At 41.1% G+C, this 22,847-nt stretch overlaps 1 protein-coding gene across 2 annotated transcripts in view; it reads right to left on the reverse strand.

Annotated features, from left to right (window-relative positions):
- Nucleotides 1-22,847, reverse strand: part of LOC121545403 (IQ motif and SEC7 domain-containing protein 1-like) — a 238,188-nt gene that overhangs the window by 143,881 nt on the left and 71,460 nt on the right. For both annotated transcript variants that reach the window (XM_041855901.2, XM_041855908.2), the window contains exon 3: nucleotides 21,727-21,831. In XM_041855901.2, coding sequence (XP_041711835.2) covers nucleotides 21,727-21,831 — 105 coding nt within the window. The remainder of the gene's footprint in view (nucleotides 1-21,726; nucleotides 21,832-22,847) is intronic.

Genomic DNA, 22,847 nt, shown 5'->3' on the forward strand with positions numbered 1-22,847 from the left:
CCCGCATTGTTTCAGAGAGACATCACAAAAATCAGAATATTGCCTCAGTATCTCAGGTTCCAGATCCAACCCTCTTCTCATAGCAGCTGTCTGAGGAGTTCCTCTCAGAATGCGGGTTGCCAAAGCCTTGGCAGACAACTCCCCACGAACATGGCATATTTCACGGAATCTGCTGGCTGTCAGTCGGGGTTTGCGTACCTGGCTCCACAGCTGGCATTCTGACTGCATTCTTGTTTCTGCTTCAATAGCAGCAGACATCTCCTCTGACACAATCAGGCTGTCCAAATGACATTGTTGTATGTAGTTGGGCTCAAAATCAATGGGAAATTTAAAGTTGTAACCTTCAATAGGCAACTGAGGAAACTCACTGGCACCAGGGTGTTTAATAATATCTCTACTTAATTCTAGAGGGCACTGGTAAGAAAGCACAGACCCAAATGGCACAGGGCCAAATTTAGAGTCCACCAAATTAAGGCCCTCAAGCCCGTGCAGCAATTTGCAAATCCCTGGTTGTGGACGGATGTCTTTCAGTTTCTCAGCACTGGCCATGACGTGAGGATCCGGAATAGGCCCTGGCATGAAAGTGAGATATGTCAAGTTTAGATTTCATTAAATGCCACCTTATCTTTTTCACTAAAAAAGACAACCACACTCATCCAGTCTCGTACATGCTTCTAATACAAATAAAAAAATATCCACTGAAAGTCTATATAAAAAGTAACAAATAATAATCACTTTTATGTTTGTATTATTTTAGAAATGCACTAAAGTCTTTGTGCTCTAGTACAGGCGGGGGCTCATTCAGACTCACCATCATAGGCTCGGTACAGTGTGCACTTCACACCAGCTCTGACACTTGTTTTTTTCTTAGCCGCTGGTTTACACACCGCCATATCATTGGTGGCCTCTGGTACAATTCCCTGTGATATAATAATGATGAACAATACATTGTCAAAAGTCAATACAAACTGCAAAGTTCTGCATCAGTGTAACAAATAATGTCTGACCTGTGTCCTAGGCCGGTGCCAGGTCTGCAGTGCGCTGGTGCATGACAGAGGCAATGGCACTGTCTTAAAGCCCATGGTAACATAGTGAGCACTTTGAAAAAGAAGTGCTACTATGTGATTACATAGTGCTTTCCCAGCAGAGCAGGAACATGACATGTGATTGAGTACCACAGGAACCTCTGCAGAGTCTAGTGTAACCTGTTCATAGAGACATAACAATTAGTGCTGTACTTACAAAACATTTTTTTCTGCGTTTCATTATAAACTACTGTACACAATTTTCAAAACCCAATTTCTTTTTTTAATTAAGAAAAATTGGCTGTTCTGAAACCTTTGACAAGTAGTGCCAACACTTATCGAAAATTTGAACATTTTGAGTTATCACAGAATCTTTCCCAGTCTTTATTGCCGTCAACAACCCACATCGGTTTGTAAGAATTTCGTTGTGTATTAAGTTTAATGATACAAAATCAGAGCTCAGACTGAGAAACAAACTGATCCACAGTGGAACATTGTGGAATCATTCTTATTAAATCTGCAACCGCAGCAAAACACAACAAAAAGAAAACTTATCTATCTTAACCTATCTTATCATAATGTTAGAGAACTGTTTATCTGAGAAACCTGAAGCCGATGAGCCTCCTCATTTTTCTTCATGGACCTGTAACATCGCCCTCTCACTGTCACCTCACCGTTAACTACACTTGAGACTGTTTCAATACAGTGATTGGGAGAAAGGGCGCAGCATTAGCCATTAATACATTACTGACTCTTATCTTACGGTCGATACAAACAGCAGTAATATTAAAAAGAGGCTGCAAAACAGAAACTCGTCAGCTCATAACCTTCGCTAGCATAGGGCTAATTTAAGCTAAATAAAGATAAACACGTACCTTCATAATCAAACAGGTAACCTTCAACGAAGAACTTGTAGCCTTTATCAAGCTTCGATCTTGAAGTAAGGGACCACTTGTCAGCAAGTCGTTCTACGTCGTTAAGTCGTATTGGTGGCAGATGTGAAAGGGACTGGGTGAACTCCATAATGATGTGCTACTAGCTAAGCGTTCCTAAGCGACACCGGATGTAAACATAACCTGCATCGCGGCAGAACGGAAGTTGTCTGACGTCACGTGAAAAGGGCCTATTGTAACCAAATATCCAAGTGATGGGCAAAGTGACATGCCTCGCAAACTTTAGAATTGCCACGAGGATGTTAACAGCCTAGTAGCGGCCGCTGCCTAGCAACCATCATTATGAAGAATCAAATCTCAAGAATGTGCATTGCTTACGACTAATCTTATTTTTGGTTGCAACAGGTATAAATTCTGATCAAAGTTGGACGTAGCTACGCCTGACCTAGCATTTAAGACCAACTTTTGTTACGCGCAACTGGTGCAACCAGTCCCAGAGGTGTAAGGATAATTAGGAGTCTGAAACTAGGGTATTTGGTGCACTGTATTGAACTGTAAAGTGGAGTTAAGCAAGGTTTTCCACTGTCTCCATATCTATTTGTTATGGCCATCAAAATGTTAGCTATTAAAATCAGATCCAACAATAATATCAAGGGGTTAAAAATCCAGGGCTTAAAAACTAAAGTTTCAATATATGCTGATGACTCTAGTTCTCTTAACTCCGCAATCTGGATCCCTGCACAATCTTATTGGTGACCTAGATCATTTCTCTAACCTCTCAGAACAAAAACCTAATTATGTACCATATTACGTATTGGATCGTTAAAATACACAACTTTTACATTACCCCGTAAAATGGTCTGATGGTTAAGTAGACACAATTGGTATTCATATCCCTAAAGAAAGAAATATGCTCACTATAACAACTTTCAATAGACATTTAGCAAAAATAGACAATCTCTTGCAACCATGGTGAGATTAATACCTGTCTATTTATGGTCAAATTTTACTGATTAACTCTTTAGTCATATCACGGTTTACTTATTTAGTCATATCGCTGCCAGACGACTTGTTTTTCTAATTATATGAGCAAAAAATATTTCACTTTATTTGGAACGGTAAGCCAGACAAAATTAAACATTATTATTTATATAATGAATATGAGTTTGGGGGGCAAACATTATTAAATATTAAAGCTTCAGTCATACAAAAGTTATACTTAAACCCAAACTGCTTCTCCAGCAGATTAGTAAGAATGGCTTACCCGCTGTTCATAAATTGCCTTTTTGCCTTTATCCAGATTACAACCTCAAATGTTTGGTTAATTGAAAATTAAACCTCGTTCAAAAAGTATCACATTTTCTAAAACAAGCATTACAAAAAGCTGGTTACAATTTCAATTTCATCCTCCTGAAAAGCCAGGTCAAATATTACAACACATATTATGGTTAAACTGAGTGAAATAGAGAAAGAGCATAATGAGGGAGGGAGGGAGAGAGAGCGAGACATTTATACATTTGAGTCATTTAGCAGATGCTCTAATAAAGAGCGACTTACAGTTAGTGCATTCATCTTAAGATAGCTGGGTGAGACAACCACATATCCCAGTCACAGTAAGTCAATTTTTCACAATAAAGTAGCTATCTGAATGTCAGAGCTATAGTTATTTTGTTTAGTTGTTGTTTTTTTTTGGGGGGTGCGAGATGGGGGTGCTGTGAGATTATTTAAGATAGTCTTTGAAGAGGTACGGTTTCAGATGTTTTCGGAAGATGGGCAGGGACTCTGCTGTCCTAGCTTCAGGGGTTCAACTATTGGGGTGCCAGGGCAGAGAAGAGCTTGGACTGGGCTGAGTGGAGCGGGAGCGGTCCTCTCCTGGGTAGGGCCAAGAGACCAAAGGTGGCAGAACGGGAGAGAGAGATACATATAAATACAGAGAGAGAGTGTGAGGGAGGGAGACAGAGGGAGATTGAGCCTACAGCATATCCTGAGCCAGACCAGGCAGCCCTGAGCTCTGCAGGCTGAGGGAGAGAGAAGCTAAATCCTGGTCAGTGAACTGGGGGAGACAGCACAGCATCTAGCAGCAGTAAATAATCCAGCTACTGCACACAGTGCACTGGCAATATAATGTAATTCACATTTCTCATCTCCAGCACCACCCCAACATCAACATATGTGAAAATGGCGCGTTTCTGTTTTGTAGTAAAAAAGATAAGTGATTCCAATGACATCAACCAATTAGTAGAAAATTAGTAGGCAATGCCTCCTCAGAATTTGTTAAAATCACACGATGCCCACTGATGATGTCAATGGAAACACTTATCTTCCTCTATCTTTTTCACATAATTTGATGTTGGGGTGGTGCTGGAAATTATTAATATGAAGTTGACTATTTTTTTTTATGTCCCTTTAAAGCATGCTCTCTGTCCACATGTTTATAGGGTAGGAAGCATTCGTTTTTACTCACCAATGTAACAACACAGTGTGGTCAAAGACTTAGTAATTTAGTTGTAGTCACGATCTGGTTACCTACAAGTACAAACAGATGTTTTTGGGTTATTACGTATTTATTAATGTATTTCTGGATATCTTCTAAACTACCCACAATGCACCATTTCTCAATGTCATATTGAGAATCTACTCTGCGCTACTGAGTTCGTATGCTAGCTCAGGAGCTAGCCCAATCTGGCTAACGTTAGCCACTACCCATGATAGCATGTAATTACATTCCAGACCAAGTGTTGGCGGTGGTGAGCTACAATCCACCAATCACGAGGAAGTGTGATGTAAACAATGAACAGATGGGGCACGTGCGGCCATGTTGCATTCTCATGCTCTTCAGACCTTGTGGCTGTATTATCTATTGGAATATATTAGCATGGCAGGCTCTGGTGCCTTCTTGCCGTGGGCCAAAAAATGAATTAGACAATCATACCTGCCTGCTCTAATTGTGTAGTACCTTGTCTGTTTGCCTTTTTGTTTTCGGCATGTTCTCTGTGAAGTAGGCTATGGGAGTTTTGTAACTTTTCCACCTTGGCTTAGTGCTTGCTGACTGACATCTGTAATCCATCTATTTGGGATTTTTCTCGCTTATATAGCTATTGGATTTCCCTGACTCTCCCTCGCCCGGTGAAGTGCCCCCCTCCCCCTCACTTTGGTAGCCAACTCAGCCTGCAGTCTTCAAAGTTTTACCATCGGATGGGCCCCATCCATCAATCTGTAAGTCCCAAATGGAAGGAAACAGATTGTTTGTCATCTGTAGCCCCATGAAATCAACCAAAACAAGCTCAATAACTCAATGCATGCACACACTCCTATTGAATATGCATTCACCTGTATTGTGGATAGGCCTAGGCTACATCTTGATTCACCCAGTTTATCAATAACAATTTACCATCATTATGTTATGTAGATCGATTGGTAAAAACAAAGTCAAAGTGATTGTATGCTTGTATAATTGATTCGTTAATGCATACAGTGCCTTCAGAAAGTATTTATACCCCTGACTTACAGTGGGGAAAAAAAGTATTTAGTCAGCCACCAATTGTGCAATTTCTCCCACTTAAAAAGATGAGAGAGGCCTGTAATTTTCATCATAGGTACACGTCAACTATGACAGACAAATTGAGAAAAAAAAATCAATTTTATTTGCAAATTATGGTGGAAAATAAGTATTTGGTCAATAACAAAAGTTTCTCAATACTTTGTTATATACCCTTGGTTGGCAATGATACAGGTCAAACGTTTTCTGTAAGTCTTCACAAGGTTTTCACACACTGTTGCTGGTATTTTGGCCCATTCCTCCATGCAGATCTCCTCTAGAGCAGTGATGTTTTGGGGCTGTCGCTGGGCAACACGGACTTTCAACTCCCTCCAAAGATTTTCTATGGGGTTGAGATCTGGAGACTGGCTAGGCCACTCCAGGACCTTGAAATGCTTCTTACGAAGCCACTCCTTCGTTGCCCGGGCGGTGTGTTTGGGATCATTGTCATGCTGAAAGACCCAGCCACGTTTCATCTTCAATGCCCTTGCTGATGGAAGGAGGTTTTCACTCAAAATCTCACGATACATGGCCCCATTCATTCTTTCCTTTACACGGATCAGTCGTCCTGGTCCCTTTGCAGAAAAACAGCCCCAAAGCATGATGTTTCCACCCCCCATGCTTCACAATAGGTATGGTGTTCTTTGGATGCAACTCAGCATTCTTTGTCCTCCAAACACGAGTTGAGTTTTTACCAAAAAGTTCTATTTTGGTTTCATCTGACCATATGACATTCTCCCAATCCTCTTCTGGATCATCCAAATGCACTCTAGCAAACTTCAGACGGGCCTGGACATGTACTGGCTTAAGCAGGGGGACACGTCTGGCACTGCAGGATTTGAGTCCCTGGTGGTGTAGTGTGTTACTGATGGTAGGCTTTGTTACTTTGGTCCCAGCTCTCTGCAGGTCATTCACTAGGTCCCCCCGTGTGGTTCTGGGATTTTTGCTCACCGTTCTTGTGATCATTTTGACCCCACGGGGTGAGATCTTGCGTGGAGCCCCAGATCGAGGGAGATTATCAGTGGTCTTGTATGTCTTCCATTTCCTAATAATTGCTCCCACAGTTGATTTCTTCAAACCAAGCTGCTTACCTATTGCAGATTCAGTCTTCCAAGCCTGGTGCAGGTCTACAATTTTGTTTCTGGTGTCCTTTGACATCTCTTTGGTCTTGGCCATAGTGGAGTTTGGAGTGTGACTGTTTGAGGTTGTGGACAGGTGTCTTTTATACTGATAACAAGTTCAAACAGGTGCCATTAATACAGGTAACGAGTGGAGGACAGAGGAGCCTCTTAAAGAAGAAGTTACAGGCCTGTGAGAGCCAGAAATCTTGCTTGTTTGTAGGTGACCAAATACTTATTTTCCACCATAATTTGCAAATAAATTCATAAAAAATCCTACAATGTGATTTTCTGGAAAAAAAAATCTCATTTTGTTTGTCATAGTTGACGTGTACCTATGATGAAAATTACAGGCCTCTCTCATCTTTTTAAGTGGGAGAACTTGCACAATTGGTGATGACTAAATACTTTTTCCCCCCACTGTATTCCAAATGTTGTTGTGTTACAGCCTGAATTCAAAATGGATTCAATCGATTTTTTTCTCACCAATCTACACACAATACACCATAATGACGTGAAAACATATTTTTAGAAATGTTTGAAAATGTATTGAAAATGAAATACAGAAATATCTCATTTACATAGGTATCCACACTCCTGAGTCAACGCATGATAGAATCACCTTTGGCAGTGCACACCTGGATTGTACAATATTTAAAGAATGTGTACATTATTCAAGCTCTGTCAAGTTGGTTGTTGATCATTGCTAGACAGCCATTTTCAAGCCTTGCCATAGATTTTCAAGCCCATTTAAGTCAAAACTGTAACTAGCCCACTCAGGAACATTCAATGTTGTCTTGGTACAGTGAGGGAAAAAAGTATTTGATCCTCTGCTGATTTTGTACGTTTGCCCACTGACAAAGAAATGATCAGTCTATAATTTTAATGGTAGGTTTATTTGAACAGTGAGAGACAGAATAACAACAACAAAATCCAGAAAAACGCATGTCAAAAATGTTATAAATTGATTTGCATTTTAATGAGGGAAATAAGTATTTGACCCCTCTCAATCAGAAATATTTCTGGCTCCCCAGGTGTCTTTTATACAGGTAACGAGCTGAGATTAGGAGCACACTCTTAAAGGGAGTGCTCCTAATCTCAGCTTGTTACCTGTATAAAAGACACCTGTCCACAGAAGCAATCAATCAATCAGATTCCAAACTCTCCACAATGGCCAAGACCAAAGAGCTCTCCAAGGATGTCAGGGACAAGATTGTAGACCTACACAAGGCTGGAATGGGCTACAAGACCATTGCCAAGCAGCTTGGTGAGAAGGTGACAACAGTTGGTGCGATTATTCGCAAATGGAAGAAACACAAAATAACTGTCAATCTCCCTCGGCCTGGGGCTCCATGCAAGATCTCACCTCGTGGAGTTGCAATGATCATGAGAATGGTGAGGAATCAGCCCAGAACTACACGGGAGGATCTTGTCAATGATCTCAAGGCAGCTGGGACCATAGTCACCAAGAAAACAATTGGTAACACACTACGCGGTGAAGGACTGAAATCCTGCAGCGCCCGCAAGGTCCCCCTGCTCAAGAAAGGACATATACAGGCCCATCTGAAGTTTGCCAATGAACATCTGAATGATTCAGAGGAGAACTGGGTGAAAGTGTTGTGGTCAGATGAGACCAAAATCGAGCTCTTTGGCATCAACTCAACTCGCCGTGTTTGGAGGAGGAGGAATGCTGCCTATGACCCCAAGAACACCATCCCCACCGTCAAACATGGAGGTGGAAACATTATGCTTTGGGGGTTTTTCTGCTAAGGGGACAGGACAACTTCACCGCATCAAAGGGACAATGGACGGGGCCATGTACCGTCAAATCTTGGGTGAGACCTCCTTCCCTCAGCCAGGGCATTGAAAATGGGTCGTGGATGGGTATTCCAGCATGACAATGACCCAAAACACACGGCCAAGGCAACAAAGGAGTGGCTCAAGAAGAAGCACATTAAGGTCCTGGAGTGGCCTAGCCAGTCTCCAGACCTTAATCCCATAGAAAATCTGTGGAGGGAGCTGAAGGTTCGAGTTGCCAAATGTCAACCTCAAACCTTTAATGACTTGGAGAAGATCTGCAAAGTGGAGTGGGACAAAATCCCTCCTGAGATGTGTGCAAACCTGGTGGCCAACTACAAGAAACGTCTGACCTCTGTGATTGCAAACAAGGGTTTTGCCACCAAGTACTAAGTCATGTTTTGCAGAGGGGTCAAATACTTATTTCCCTCATTAAAATGAAAACCAATTTATACAATTTTTGACATGCGTTTTTCTGGATTTTTTTGTCGTTATTCTGTCTCTCACTGTTCAAATAAACCTACCATTAAAATTATAGACTGATCATGTCTTTGTCAGTGGGCAAACGTACAAAATCAGCAGGGGATCAAATACTTTTTTCCCTCACTGTATTTGGCTTTGTGTTTTAGGTTATTGTCCTGCTGAAAGGTGAATTTGTCTCCCAGTGTCTGTTGCAAAGCAGACAACCAGATTTGACTCTAGGATTTTGCCTGTGCTTAGCTCTATTCCGTTTATTTTTATCCCCCAAAAAACTCCCAAGTCCTTGATGATGACAAGCATACCCATAACATGATGGAGCCCCCACCATGCTTGAAAATATGAAGAGTGGTACTCAGTGATGTGTCGTGTTGGATTTGCCCCAAACATAACGCTTTGTATTCAGGACATAAAGTTAATTTCTTCGCCACATTTCTTGCAGTTTTCCTTTTGTGCCTTATTGCAAACAGGATGCATGTTTTGGAATGTTTTTATTCTGTACAGGCTTCCTTCTTTTCACACTGTCATTTAGCCATTAAACTCTAAGCGGTTTCCTTCCTCTCCGGCAACTGAGTTAGGAAGGACGCCTGTATCTTTGTAGTGACTGGGTGTATTGATCCACCATCCAAAGTGTAATTAATAACTTCACCATCCTCAAAGGGATATTTTTTCACCCATCTACCAATAGGTGCCCTTCTCTGCGAGGAATTGGAAAACCTCCCTGGTCTTTGTGGTTGAACCTGTGTTTGAAATTCACTGCCCGACTGAGGGGCCTTACAGATAATTGTATGTGTGGGGTACAGAGATGAGGTAGTCATTCAAAAATCATGTTAAAACACAATTATTGCACACTGAGTAAGTCCATGTAACTTATTATGTGACTTGTTAAGCACATTTTTGCTCCTGAACTTAATTAGGCTTGCAATAACAAGGGGTTGAATATTTATTGATTCAAGACATTTCAGCTTTCCATTTTTAATGAATTTGTAAAAAAATCTAAAAACATAATTCCACTTTGACATTATTGGGTATTGTGTGTAGACCAGTGACACAAAATCAAAATGTAATTCATTTTCAATTCAGGCTGTAACACAACAAAATGTGGAAAAGGTCAAGCGGTGTGAATACTTTCTGAAGGCACTGTACATGGCTGTCTCTGAAAAATGTTGACATAAAAAAAAAAAAAGTATTTATATTGAACTCAAAAGATTCCCAACGATTGAACAGAGCAGTAGCTGAGTTTATCTGTCTGGATCTAGTGCCATTCTGTGACTTTGACTAATATGCCTTATTTGTTTGCTGTGGTATCGTTTGGGTATCGTTTTGGTATTGAGTATCGTGATGGTATCGAGTATTGTGATACTAAACCTGGTATTGGTATCGTGACAACACTATAAATGAAGTAAGGTTATTTTCCTATTGATGAGACTATCTACAATCGTCCTCCTAAACACACAACACATACACATACACATACATACACAGTAGTGTACTGTTCCCTTTCAAGTTTCTCTGCAGCGAGATGCCTTTAAATATTTCATCCCCTTGGCTGATAAATCATATAGAGCAATTACTCTGTCACAGAATAAGCTGCAATCCACTTTCCCGTTGGGCTGGCTCCTTGCTCCACTTTCTCTCTAAGTCTCAACAAGCAGGCAGTAAAAACACTGCTCTTACTGCACACTTGAACAGACTTGACCAATTTGTATTTTGGGGGGACAAACCTCTGACAAAAACAAACAATGAGCTTTAATGTAACACAGATCACAATAGAGGACGAGTCACTGTTGTCCTAGCTACACGTGTAATAACACAATCAGGATTGGAAGTGTTAGTCATGGGATGGAGATTTTCTCCCCTGGAGTATTCCGGTGTGGTCAGGAGGGAATCAGTACAGAGGAGAGGGGAGAGAAGCAGGAGAGAGGGAGAGGAGAGAAGATTGAGAGGAGAGAAGGTAGAGTGGGAGAGGGGTAAAGGAAATGGAGGGGGGGAATGAGAGAGTAGAGTTGAAGTTAAGGAGAGAGCGAATTTAGAGGAACTGTTGAAATCAGCTGGGGAGTCAGGCCATTTATCAGATTCCATGAGTCAAGACTTTATTTTAATTCAAGGACCAAAGAGTGCAATGGAACTCCTTTAATGGGGCTCAGTACTGGGACTAAATCAGATGCACAAGCAGTCACTGACAGAGCCATTGATTTAAGGGTATTTGATCATAATAACTACTACAACATGAGTCAGAACTGTCTTTACTTTCAGAGAATTTTAAGACAGAAAATGAACTATTTTTACCATCAGATAATGAGGTGCAGCAGTCAAATGCAATATTTTGGTTGGTACAAATAGTTGTACAGGGAATAAATGGCTGACTATTGTATATCCAGGTGTAGCGCCTCACAAGTTGTAGCGGTGAATAAAACATTTATGATAAAAAAATTGACACCTGAGCACAATTAATGTTGGGAAGGTTCATGACCAGGCATTTCCTCCTCCAAGGTTAATTAGTGTGCCTTGTTTGTCCCACCACTTTAAACAGCAGCAGTAGCAGCAGATTCAACAAAGCCAGCAAAGCCAGAAAAGCCATTGGTCCTACAGACCTCCCCATTAGTTAGGCACACGTCAACTATGACAGACAAATTGAGGGAAACAAATCCAGAAAATCACATTGTAGAATTTTTAATGAATTTATTTGCAAATTATGGTGGAAAATAAGTATTTGGTCACCTACAAACAAGCAAGATTTCTGGCTCTCACAGACCTGTAACTTCTTCTTTAAGAGGCTCCTCTGTCCTCCACTCGTTACCTGTATTAATGGCACCTGTTTGAACTTGTTATCAGTATAAAAGACACCTGTCCACAACCTCAAACAGTCACACTCCAAACTCCACTATGGCCAAGACCAAAGAGCAGTCAAAGGACACCAGAAACAAAATTGTAGACCTGCACCAGGCTGGGAAGACTGAATCTGCAATAGGTAAGCAGCTTGGTTTGAAGAAATCAACTGTGGGAGCAATTATTAGGAAATGGAAGACATACAAGACCACTGATAATCTCCCTCGATCTGGGGCTCCACGCAAGATCTCACCCCGTGGGGTCAAAATGATCACAAGAACGGTGAGCAAAAATCCCAGAACCACACGGGGGGACCTAGTGAATGACCTGCAGAGAGCTGGGACCAAAGTAACAAAGCCTACCATCAGTAACACACTACGCCGCCAGGGACTCAAATCCTGCAGTGCCAGACGTGTCCCCCTGCTTAAGCCAGTACATGTCCAGGCCCGTCTGAAGTTTGCTAGAGTGCATTTGGATGATCCAGAAGAGGATTGGGAGAATGTCATATGGTCAGGTGAAACCAAAATAGAACTTTTTGGTAAAAACTCAACTCGTCGTGTTTGGAGGACAAAGAATGCTGAGTTGCATCCAAAGAACACCATACCTATTGTGAAGCATGGGGGTGGAAACATCATGCTATGGGGGTGGAAACATCATGCTTTGGGGCTGTTTTTCTGCAAAGAGACCAGGACGACTGATCCGTGTAAAGGAAAGAATGAATGGGGCCATGTATCGTGAGATTTTGAGTGAAAACCTCTTTCCATCAGCAAGGGCATTGAAGATGAAACGTGGCTGGGTCTTTCAGCATGACAATGATCCCAAACACACCGCCCGGGCAACGAAGGAGTGGCTTCGTAAGAAGCATTTCAAGGTCCTGGAGTGGCCTAGCCAGTCTCCAGATCTCAACACCATAGAAAATCTTTGGAGGGAGTTGAAAGTCCGTGTTGCCCAGCGACAGCCCCAAAACATCACTGCTCTAGAGGAGATCTGCATGGAGGAATGGGCCAAAATACCAGCAACAGTGTGTGAAAACCTTGTGAAGACTTACAGAAAACGTTTGACCTGTGTCATTGCCAACAAAGGGTATATAACAAAGTATTGAGAAACTTTTGTTATTGACCAAATACTTATTTTCCAACATAATTTGCAAATAAATTCATTAAAAATCCTACAATGTGATTTTATGGATTTTTTTTCCTCAATTTGTCTGTCATAGTTGACGTGTACCTATGATGAAAATTACAGGCCTCTCTCATCTTTTTAAGTGGGAGAACTTGCACAATTGGTGGCTGACTAAATACTTTTTCCCCCCACTGTATAGGACCTACTTGGGGCCTGAAACATAGCCTTAGCATACAGTACCTTGGCTACTGCTTGGAAATCACGAAAGGAAGAGAGGGTCATGCTTCAATTCTAACAGAAGTAGAGGATTTGTTTTGTACAGTAGAAGTCAGAAGTTTACATACACTTAGGTTGGAGATATTAAAACTTGTTTTTCAACCACTCCACAAATTTCTTGCAAGTCGGTTAGGACATCTACTTTGTGCATGACACAAGTAATTTTTCCAACAATTGTTTACAGACAGATTATTTCACTTATAATTCACTGTATCACAATTCCAGTGGGTCAGAAGTTTACATACACTAAGTTGACTGTGCCTTTAAGGAAAATTCCAGAAAATGATGCCATGGCCATAGAAGCTTCTGATAGGCTAACTGACATCATTTGAGTCAATTGGAGGTGAACCTGTGGATGTATTTCAAGGCCTACCTTCAAACTCAGTGCCTCTTTGCTTGACATCATGGGAAAATCAAAAGAAATCAGCCAAGACCTCAGAAAAAATATTGTAGACCTCCACAAGTCTGGTTCATTCATGGGAGCAATTTCGAAACGCCTGAAGGTACCACGTTCATCTGTACAAACAATAGTACGCAAGTATAAACACCATGGGACCACGCAGCCGTCATACCGCTCAAGAAGGAGACGCGTTCTGTCTCCTAGAGATTAACGTACTTTGGTGCGAAAAGTGCAAATCAATCCCAGAACAACAGCAAAGGACCTTGTGAAGATGCTGGAGGAAACAGGTACAAAATTATCTATATCCACAGTAAAACGAGTCCTATATCGACATAACCTGAAAGGCCGCTCAGCAAGGAAGAAGCCACTGCTCCAAAACCGCCATAAAAAAGCCAGACTACGGTTTGCAACTGCACATGGGGACAAAGATCGTACTTTTTGGAGAAATGTCCTCTGGTCTGATTAAACAAAAATAGAACTGTTTGGTCATAATGACTATCGTAATGTTTGGAGGAAAAAGGGGGTTGCTTGCAAGCTGAAGAACACCATCCCAACCAGGGATGCACGGGGGTGGCAGCATCGGGGTGGCAGCATCATGCTGTGGGGGTGCTTTGCTGCAGGAGGGACTGGTGCACTTCACAAAATAGATGGCATCATGAGGAAGGAAAAGTATGTGGATATATTGAAGCAACATCTCAAGACATCAGTCAGGAAGTTAAAGCTTGGTCGCAAATGGGTCTTCCAAATGGACAATGACCCCAAGCATACTTCCAAAGTTGTGGCAAAATGGCTTAAGGACAACAAAGTCAAGGTATTGGAGTGGCCATCACAAAGCCCTGACCTCAATCCTATAGAAAATGTGTGGGCAGAACTGAAAAGGCGTGTGCGAGCAAGGAGGCCTACAAACCTGACTCAGTTACACCAGCTCTGTCAGGAGGAATGGGCCAAAATTCACCCAACTTATTGTGGGAAGCTTGTGGAAGGCTACCCGAAACGTTTGACCCAAGTTAAACAATTTAAAAGCAATGCTACCAAATACTAATTGAGTGTATGTGAACTTCTGACCCACTGGGAATGTGATGAAAGAACTAAAAGCTGAAATAAATAATGTTCTCTATTATTCTGACATTTCACATTCCTAAAATAAAGTGGTGATCCTAACTGAATTTTGACTAGGATTAAATGTCAGGAATTGTGAAATGCTGAGTTTAAATGTATTTGGCTAAGGTGTATGTAAACTTCCGACTTCAACTGTATATGAGAGAGAAAGAAAGAGGCAGAGAAACAGAGAGAAAATAGAAGCCTGAACAAGTTCTTCCCTGGGGGTATGTTTGTGTTATTACAGTTTCTTATATTAACGGGGTTGTTTACCTGGAATGTGATGGCTACTCTTCAGATTGCTCCTTTTTGCTTTACAAGAACCACAAGGGAGACAATCTTTGTCTACAATGCTGCCTTGGTATTGACTGCTTTATCTAACCTCGTCGCTTAAGGCCAAAGTTAGACCATCTACAATTCTGAACATCCCCTGTAATTAACAGTTTAAACTGCAAAAAACGATTTAAACTTAAGCAGTTTCTACGACATGTTCTGTATGTGTGTGAACAATACTCACAACAACAAAACCAGTTTAAAACTGCATCACAACCTGTGTGTAACACTGAAAGTATTCACAGAAAAACATACAGTACTGCTTTTCAGCTGAACATTAGCATACAGGCAAATGTTAAATGAAATGATAATGATTCCGCATGCCAAAAGAGATGAAACAGCAGCTCATATATGAAATCCCACACTAATAATATTTCACCTCCTTTTCTTCTCCAATACTGCCCGTACACACACACAGCAATACTGCCCGTACACACATACACACGCACAGGCATTAAGATAATTCACTCTCTTTAATATGGGGCTCCTACAGGCCTACTGTGTCACCGCCGAGAATCATTATAAAGAAAATAGAAATTGTTTGACATCCCTTCGGTGACACTGTGTAAAAAGCACTGCAATAGCCTTAGCTTCTGGAGTAAATGGCAGTTTTTCATTTGACCCATAAACTAATCCGTTACATTAACCTTGAGTGTGACTAACTGTGCCTTTGTGTTGTGGTAGAGGTCATTTATTCAGTGTTTTATCATGTGCTAAGACTTTTTTCAGTCCTGGAGGACAAAGGAAACCTCACAAAACATAAAGAAGAGCCAAGCACCAGAAAACATCATTGCCACAAAAAAGAACTAAAACAGACATGAGGAAAGACAGTTTTTGTTCGATGAGAACACTTATGACACACTACTTCATTAAAGCATGTTTTATTAAGGCCTATACTTCATGTACTGTACAGTGCCTTGCAAAAGTATTCATCCCCCTTGGCGTTTTTCCTTTTTTTTTTTTGCATTACAACCTGTAATTTAACTGGATTTTTGTTTGGATTTCATTTAATGGACATACACAAAATAGTCCAAATTGGTTAAGTGAAATGAAAAAAATAACTTGTTTCAAAAAATTCTAAAAAATAAATTACGGAAAAGAGGTGCGTGCATATGTATTCACCCCCTTTGCTACGAAAACCCTAAATAAGATATGGTGCAACCAATTACCTTCAGAAGTCACATAATTAGTTAAATAAAGTCCACCTGTGTGCAATCTAAGTGTCACATGATCTGTCAGATGATCTCAGTATATATACACCTGTTCTGAAAGGCCCCAGAGTCTGCAACACCACCAAGCAAGCGGCACCATGAAGACCAATGAGCTCTCCAAACAGGTCAGGGAAAAAGTTGTGGAGAAGTACAGATCAGGGTTGGGTTATAAGAAAATATCTGAAACTTTGAACATCCCACGGAGCACCATTAAATCCATTATAAAAAAAATTGAAAGAATATGCGACCACAACAAACCTTCCAAGAGAGGGCCACCCACCAAAACTCACGGACCAGGCAAGGAGGGCATTAATCAGAGGCAACAAAGAGACCAAAGATAACCCTGAAGGAGCTGCAAAGCTCCACAGCGGAGATTGGAGTATCTGTCCATAGGACCACTTTAAGCCGTACACTCCACAGAGCTCGGCTTTATGGAAGAGTGGCCAGAAAAAGTAATTGCTAAAATAAAAAAATAAGCAAACACTTTTGGTGTTCGCCAAAAGGCATGTGGCAGACTCCCCAAACATATGGAAGAAGGTACTCTGGTCAGATGAGACTAAAATTTAGCTTTTTGGCTATCAAGGAAAACTCTACGTCTGGCGCAAACCCAACACCTCTCATCACCCCGAGAACCTCCCCACAGCATGACGCTTCCACCACCATGCTTCACTGTGGGGATGTTTTTTTATCAGCAGTGACTGGGAAACAGGTCAGAATTGAAGGAATGATGGATGGCGAAAAATACAGGGAATTCTTGAGGGAAACCTGTTTCAGTCTTCCAGAGATTTGAGACTGGGACAGAGGTTCACCTTCCAGCAGGACAATCACCCTAAGCATACTGCTAAAGCAAAGTCGAGTGGTTTAAGGGGAAACATTTAAATGTCTTGGAATGGCCTAGTCAAAGCCCAGACCTCAATCCAATTGAGAATCTGTGGTATGACTTAAAGATTGCTGTACACCAGCGGAACACATCTAACTTGAAGGAGCTGTAGCAGTTTTGCCTTGAAGAATGGGCAAAAATCCCAGTGGCTTGATGTGCCAAGCTTATAGAGACATACCCCAAGAGACTTGCAGCTGTAATTGCTGCAAAAGGTGGCTCTACAGAGTATTGACTTTGGGGGGGTGAATAGTTATGCACGCCCAAGTTCTGTTTTTTTGTCTTATTTCTAGTTTGTTTCACAATAAAAAATATTTTGCATCTTCAAAGTGGTAGGCATGTTGTGTAAATCAAATGATACAAACCCCCCAAAAATCTATTTTAATTCCAGGTTGTAAGGCAACAAAATAGGGAGAGTGTATACTTTTGCAAGCCACTGTATGTAGAGTTGAAGACGGAAGTTTACATACACTTAGGTTGGAGTCATTAAAACTTGTTTTTCAACCACTCCACAAATTTCTTGTTAACAAACTATAGTTTTGGCAAGTCGGTTAGGACATCTACTTCGTGCATGACACAAGTAATTTATCCAACAATTGTTTACAGACAGATTATTTCACTTATAATTCACTGTATCACAATTCCAGTGGGTCAGAAGTTTACATACACTAAGTTGACTGTGCCTTTAAACAGCATGGAAAATTCCAGAAAATGATGCCATGGCTTTAGAAGCTTCTGATAGGCTAATTGACATCATTTGAGTCAATTGGTGGTGAACCTGTGGATGCATTTCAAGGCCTACCTTCAAACTCAGTGCCTCTTTGCTTGACATCATGCGAAAATCAAAAGAAATCAGCCAAGACCTCAGAAAAAAAATTGTAGACCTCCACAAGTCTAGTTCATCATTGGGAGCAATTTCCAAATGCCTGAAGGTACCACGTTCATCTGTACAAACAATAGTACACAAGTTTAAACACCATGAGACCATGCAGCCGTCATACCGCTCAGGAAGGAGACGTGTTTTGTCTCCTAGAGATTAACCTACTTTGGTGCGAAAAGTGCAAATCAATCCCAGAACAACAGCAAAGGACCTTGTGAAGATGCTGGAGGAAACAGGTACAGAAGTATCTGTATCCTCAGTAAAACGAGTTCTATATCGACATAACCTGAAAGGCCGCTCAGCAAGGAAGAAGCCACTGCTCCAAAACCACCATAAAAAATCCAGACTACAGTTTGCAACTGCACATGGGGACAAAGATCGTACTTTTTGGAGAAATGTCCTCTGGTCTGATTAAACAAAAATAGAACTGTTTGGCCATAATGACCATCGTTATGTTTGGAGGAAAAAGGGGGATGCATGCAAGCTGAAGAATACCATCCCAACCGTGAAGCACGGGGGTGGCAGCATCATGCTGTGGGGGTGCTTTGCTGCAGGAGGGACTGGTGCACTTCACAAAATAGATGGCATCATGAGGAAGGAAAAGTATGTGGATATATTGAAGCAACATCTCAAGACATCAGTCAGGAAGTTAAAGCTTGGTTGCAAATGGGTCTTCCAAATGGACAATGACCCCAAGCGTGGCAAAATGGCTTAAGGACAACAAAGTCAAGTTATTAAAGTGGCCATCACAAAGCCCTGACCTCAATCCTATAGAACATTTGTAGGCAGAACTGAAAAAGCGTGTGCGAGCAAGGAGGCCTACAAACCTGACTCAGTTACACCAGCTCTGTCAGGAGGAATGGGCCAAAATTCACCCAACTTATTGTGGGAAGCTTGTGGAAGGCTACCCGAAACGTTTGACCCAAGTTAAACAATTTAAAGGCAATGCTACCAAATACTAATTGAGTGTATGTAAACTTCTGACCCACTGGGAATGTGATGAAAGAAATAAAAGCTTAAATAAATCATTCTCTCTATTAGTATTCTGACATTTCACATTCTTAAAATGAAGTGGTGATCCTAAAACAGGGAATTGTTACTAGGATTAACTGTCAGGAATTGTGAAAAACTGAGTTTAAATGTATTTGGCTAAGGTGTATGTAAACTTCCGACTTCAACTGTATATATATATATATATATATATATATATATACACACACACACTACCAGTCAAAAGTTGACACACCAACTCATTCAAGGGTTTTTCTTTATTTTTACATTGTAGAATAATCGTGAAGACATCAAAACTATGAAATAAAACATATGGAATCATGTAGTAACCAAAAAAAGTGTTAAACAAATCAAAATATATTTTATATTTGACATTCTTCAAATAGCCATCAGTTGTGTTGTGACAAGGTATACAGAAGATATTTGGTTAAAGACCAAGTCCATATTATGGCAAGAACAGCTCAAATAAGCAAAGAGAAACGACAGTCCATCATTACTTCAACACATGAAGGTCAGTCAATACGGAACTTTGAAAGTTTCTTCAAGTGCAGTCGCAAAAACCATCAAGCGCTATGATGAAACTGGCTCTCATGAGGACCGCCACAGGAATGGAAGACCCAGAGTTACCTCTGCTGCAGAGGATAAGTTCATTAGAGTTACCAGCCTCAGAAATTGCAGCCCAAATAAATGCTTCACAGAGTTCAAGTCACAGACACATCTCAACATCAACTGTTCAGAGGGGACTGTGTGAATCAGGCCTTCAAGGTCAAATTGCTGCAAAGAAACCACTACTAAAGGACACCAATAAGAAGAAAAGACCTGCTTGGGCCAAGAAACACGAGCAATGGACATTAGACCAGTGGAAATGTGTCCTTTGGTCTGGAGTCCAAATTGGAGATTTTTGGTTCCAACCGCCGTGTCTTTGTGAGACGCGGTGTGGGTGAACGGATGATCTCCGCATGTGTAGTTCCCACCGTGAAGCATGGAGGTGGTGGTGTTATGGTGTAGGGGTGCTTTGATGGTGACACTGTCTGTGATTTATTTAGAATTCAAGGCACACTTAACCAGCATGGCTACCACAGCATTTTGCAGCGATACGCCATCCCATCTGGTTTGGTCATAGTGGGACTATCATTGTTTTCAACAGGACAATGACCCAACACACCTCCAGGCTGTGTAATGGCTATTTGACCAAGAAGGAGAGTGATGGGGTACTGCATCAGATGACCTGGCCTTCACAATCCCCCGACCTCAACCCAATTGAGATGGTTTGGGATGAGTCGTATGGCAGAGTGAAGGAAAAGCAGCCAACAAGTGCTAAGCATATGTGGGAACTCCTTCAAGACTGTTGGAAAAGCATTACAGGTGAAGCTGGTTGAGAGAATGTCAAGAGTGTGCAAAGCTGTCATAAAGGCAAAGGGAGGCTATTTGAAGAATCTAAAATTTGTATAACACTTTTTTGGTTACTACATGATACCATATGTATTATTTCATAGTGTTGATGTCTTCGCTATTATTCTACAATGTAGAAAATAGTAAAAAAATTAAGAAAAACCCTTGAATGAGTAGGTGTGTCCAAACTTTTGACTGGTACTATATATATATATATATATATATAAATATTGCTGAGCTGTAGTAATTAACACTTGGTAATAATGTTAATACATTTAATGTAATAACCACATGGGGGCTAAATTAACATAGCAGCCAACTATAACAAATCAGTAAATTGTCCAAATAATTACCAATGTGTTGGGGGCATATTGGAGCACTGTGCTGTCTCGTCAGCCAGCTGATTGGTAACTAGGGGCTAATTATGCTAATGAGTCTGGGAGATCATGAAGCACAAACGATAAACAGAGATGCCGAGCCAGCCTTTCACACTTCAATCACATCCATCAACCTGTTGGCTGTCATAACCCACTTCACCTATTAGCTCCAAAATGTGTTCCTGAAACAAACATGGGGTAAATACCACAGTGGTCACGGGTGATCTGACATACTAATTTACTCAGTATGTTCCCAATCATCTCCTCTGTTACTCTGTAAAACTTAATAGAACCCTGTGGCATTTAAATCAACGACACACTTCACGACATCTATACAATTTATTCCCATCTAAAATATCAGATACCCATATCCCAAGTCTCTCTCATTTCCATATACACAGCTGCTACATATTTTTGAAATTAGCCTGGTACGAGTTTGGGGGATATTTCTGGCCTGCAATGAGGAGGGCAGGCTATGGAGTGGGAGCTCATTGCTATTTGATTTTGAAGCACAGCACAATGAAGAGGCTTTGAAACCCCCATCAAACATTTGAAGCTGTGTGTGTGTGTGTGTGTGTGTGTGTGTGTGTGTGTGTGTGTGTGTGTGTGTGTGTTCGTTGTGCTCTAATCTCGTCCATCTCTTGTTGTTTGTTGAGGCTCTCAGGCTCCAGCCCATTCCTGGCTAATGCATTAGAGATAGGGGGAGGTATTCTACAGCAACATCACATCTCATTAGCAGGATGCCCATTAGGAATGTCTACATTAGAATGAGTATAGTGAAAAAACAGCCATGTCCTCAGATGGATGCTGTGTCACAACCAGCTCACTAGAATACGCCAATAAAGATTTAAACATGGTGCAACATATCTACCAGAAAGTCATTGTACTGGGAACTGTGCTCACATCAGTAACGTAATCACATCAAACACTAAGCCATCTGGAGTTTGAAGGGTCCAGTTGTGATTAAAGACAAACAAAATATTTAAGTGCTATCACATTTTAGGGCTCCATATAGCCACACTGAACACACTTGACACATACACACTTGAAAAACAATAACATGTTACTGTACCCAAAAGAGGCGGACTTCCACTTGCGGCAGGGGAAACTTCTCCTGCAGCCGGCCGACAGACTGGCAGGGTTCTCTGTGACGTCGATGGGCAGAGAGGCATGTCTCCTGTAGAGAAACAGAACACAGTCATCGCAACCTGACTGGATATACTGGAGCCACATTGTGAGTGTTGACACTGAACGACAGGATAATATGTGTGTGAGTGTTGAGTGCCTCAGGACTGTTCCCCAGGTGACAAGGGGACCTTTTAGAGATGGAAAATGGCACCAGTCTAGCCAGGGCCACCTTTCTGCTTCACTCATTTACATTTTTACATTTTAGTAATTTAGCAGACGCTCTTAGAGCGACTTTCAACTCACAACCTGATCGCACATTTCTATCCATACATCCATGTTTAACATGTTACTTTACTATAGCTATGTGATACAGAATAGTTAAAGCCTTATTTGGAGTTAAAAATGAGAAATTAAAAGTTTAAATTGTGTGTTATTATATAAAATATCATACCCAGCACATTTCCTTAAGACACATTTTGAAAGTTACATTTAAATTTGTTAAACAGAAAAGCATTAATCACACCCTAAAGAATTTGGTTTTATGTATTTTTTAAAGATTGGCACAAATTACAATCTATCTTTAGTCCGGAAAATCTACAGTTTGATCTGGCGTCTAAGATATCATACATAATATATAATGTGGGGGTTAACAAACACACTCAGTTTCTCCCCCATTTGTAGTCTTCCCACATCCTAAAATGAGTCAATTGAGCAGCACCATTATGGTTTCCAATATCTATCCTTCTTTATCATCATAAACCTGATGTAGTTTTACCTAGCAGCACTTCTCACTCATCTATAGAACAGCTTCCATGATCCCCGGTGCCACTTTTGGCCTGCTGATACTTGAGTCGGGACCATCCACTGCCATCAGTCTCTCAAGAGGTCACGACCTTCATTAAGCATAGATCCATTTACAAGTGATTGAACATCTGGCCTGAATACTGAACGGTGGCCATTTGCCATCTCTGTCAGACACACAGCGCAGCAGGACATGCTATCTGACATCTATACTGAAAGCAGTTTGATCAATCATTTGGCCTCTGTGTCTTCGCTAAGGTTCCA

The sequence above is a fragment of the Coregonus clupeaformis genome, chromosome 30 (genome assembly GCF_020615455.1).
Source record: "Coregonus clupeaformis isolate EN_2021a chromosome 30, ASM2061545v1, whole genome shotgun sequence".
NCBI classification, from domain to species: domain Eukaryota; kingdom Metazoa; phylum Chordata; class Actinopteri; order Salmoniformes; family Salmonidae; genus Coregonus; species Coregonus clupeaformis.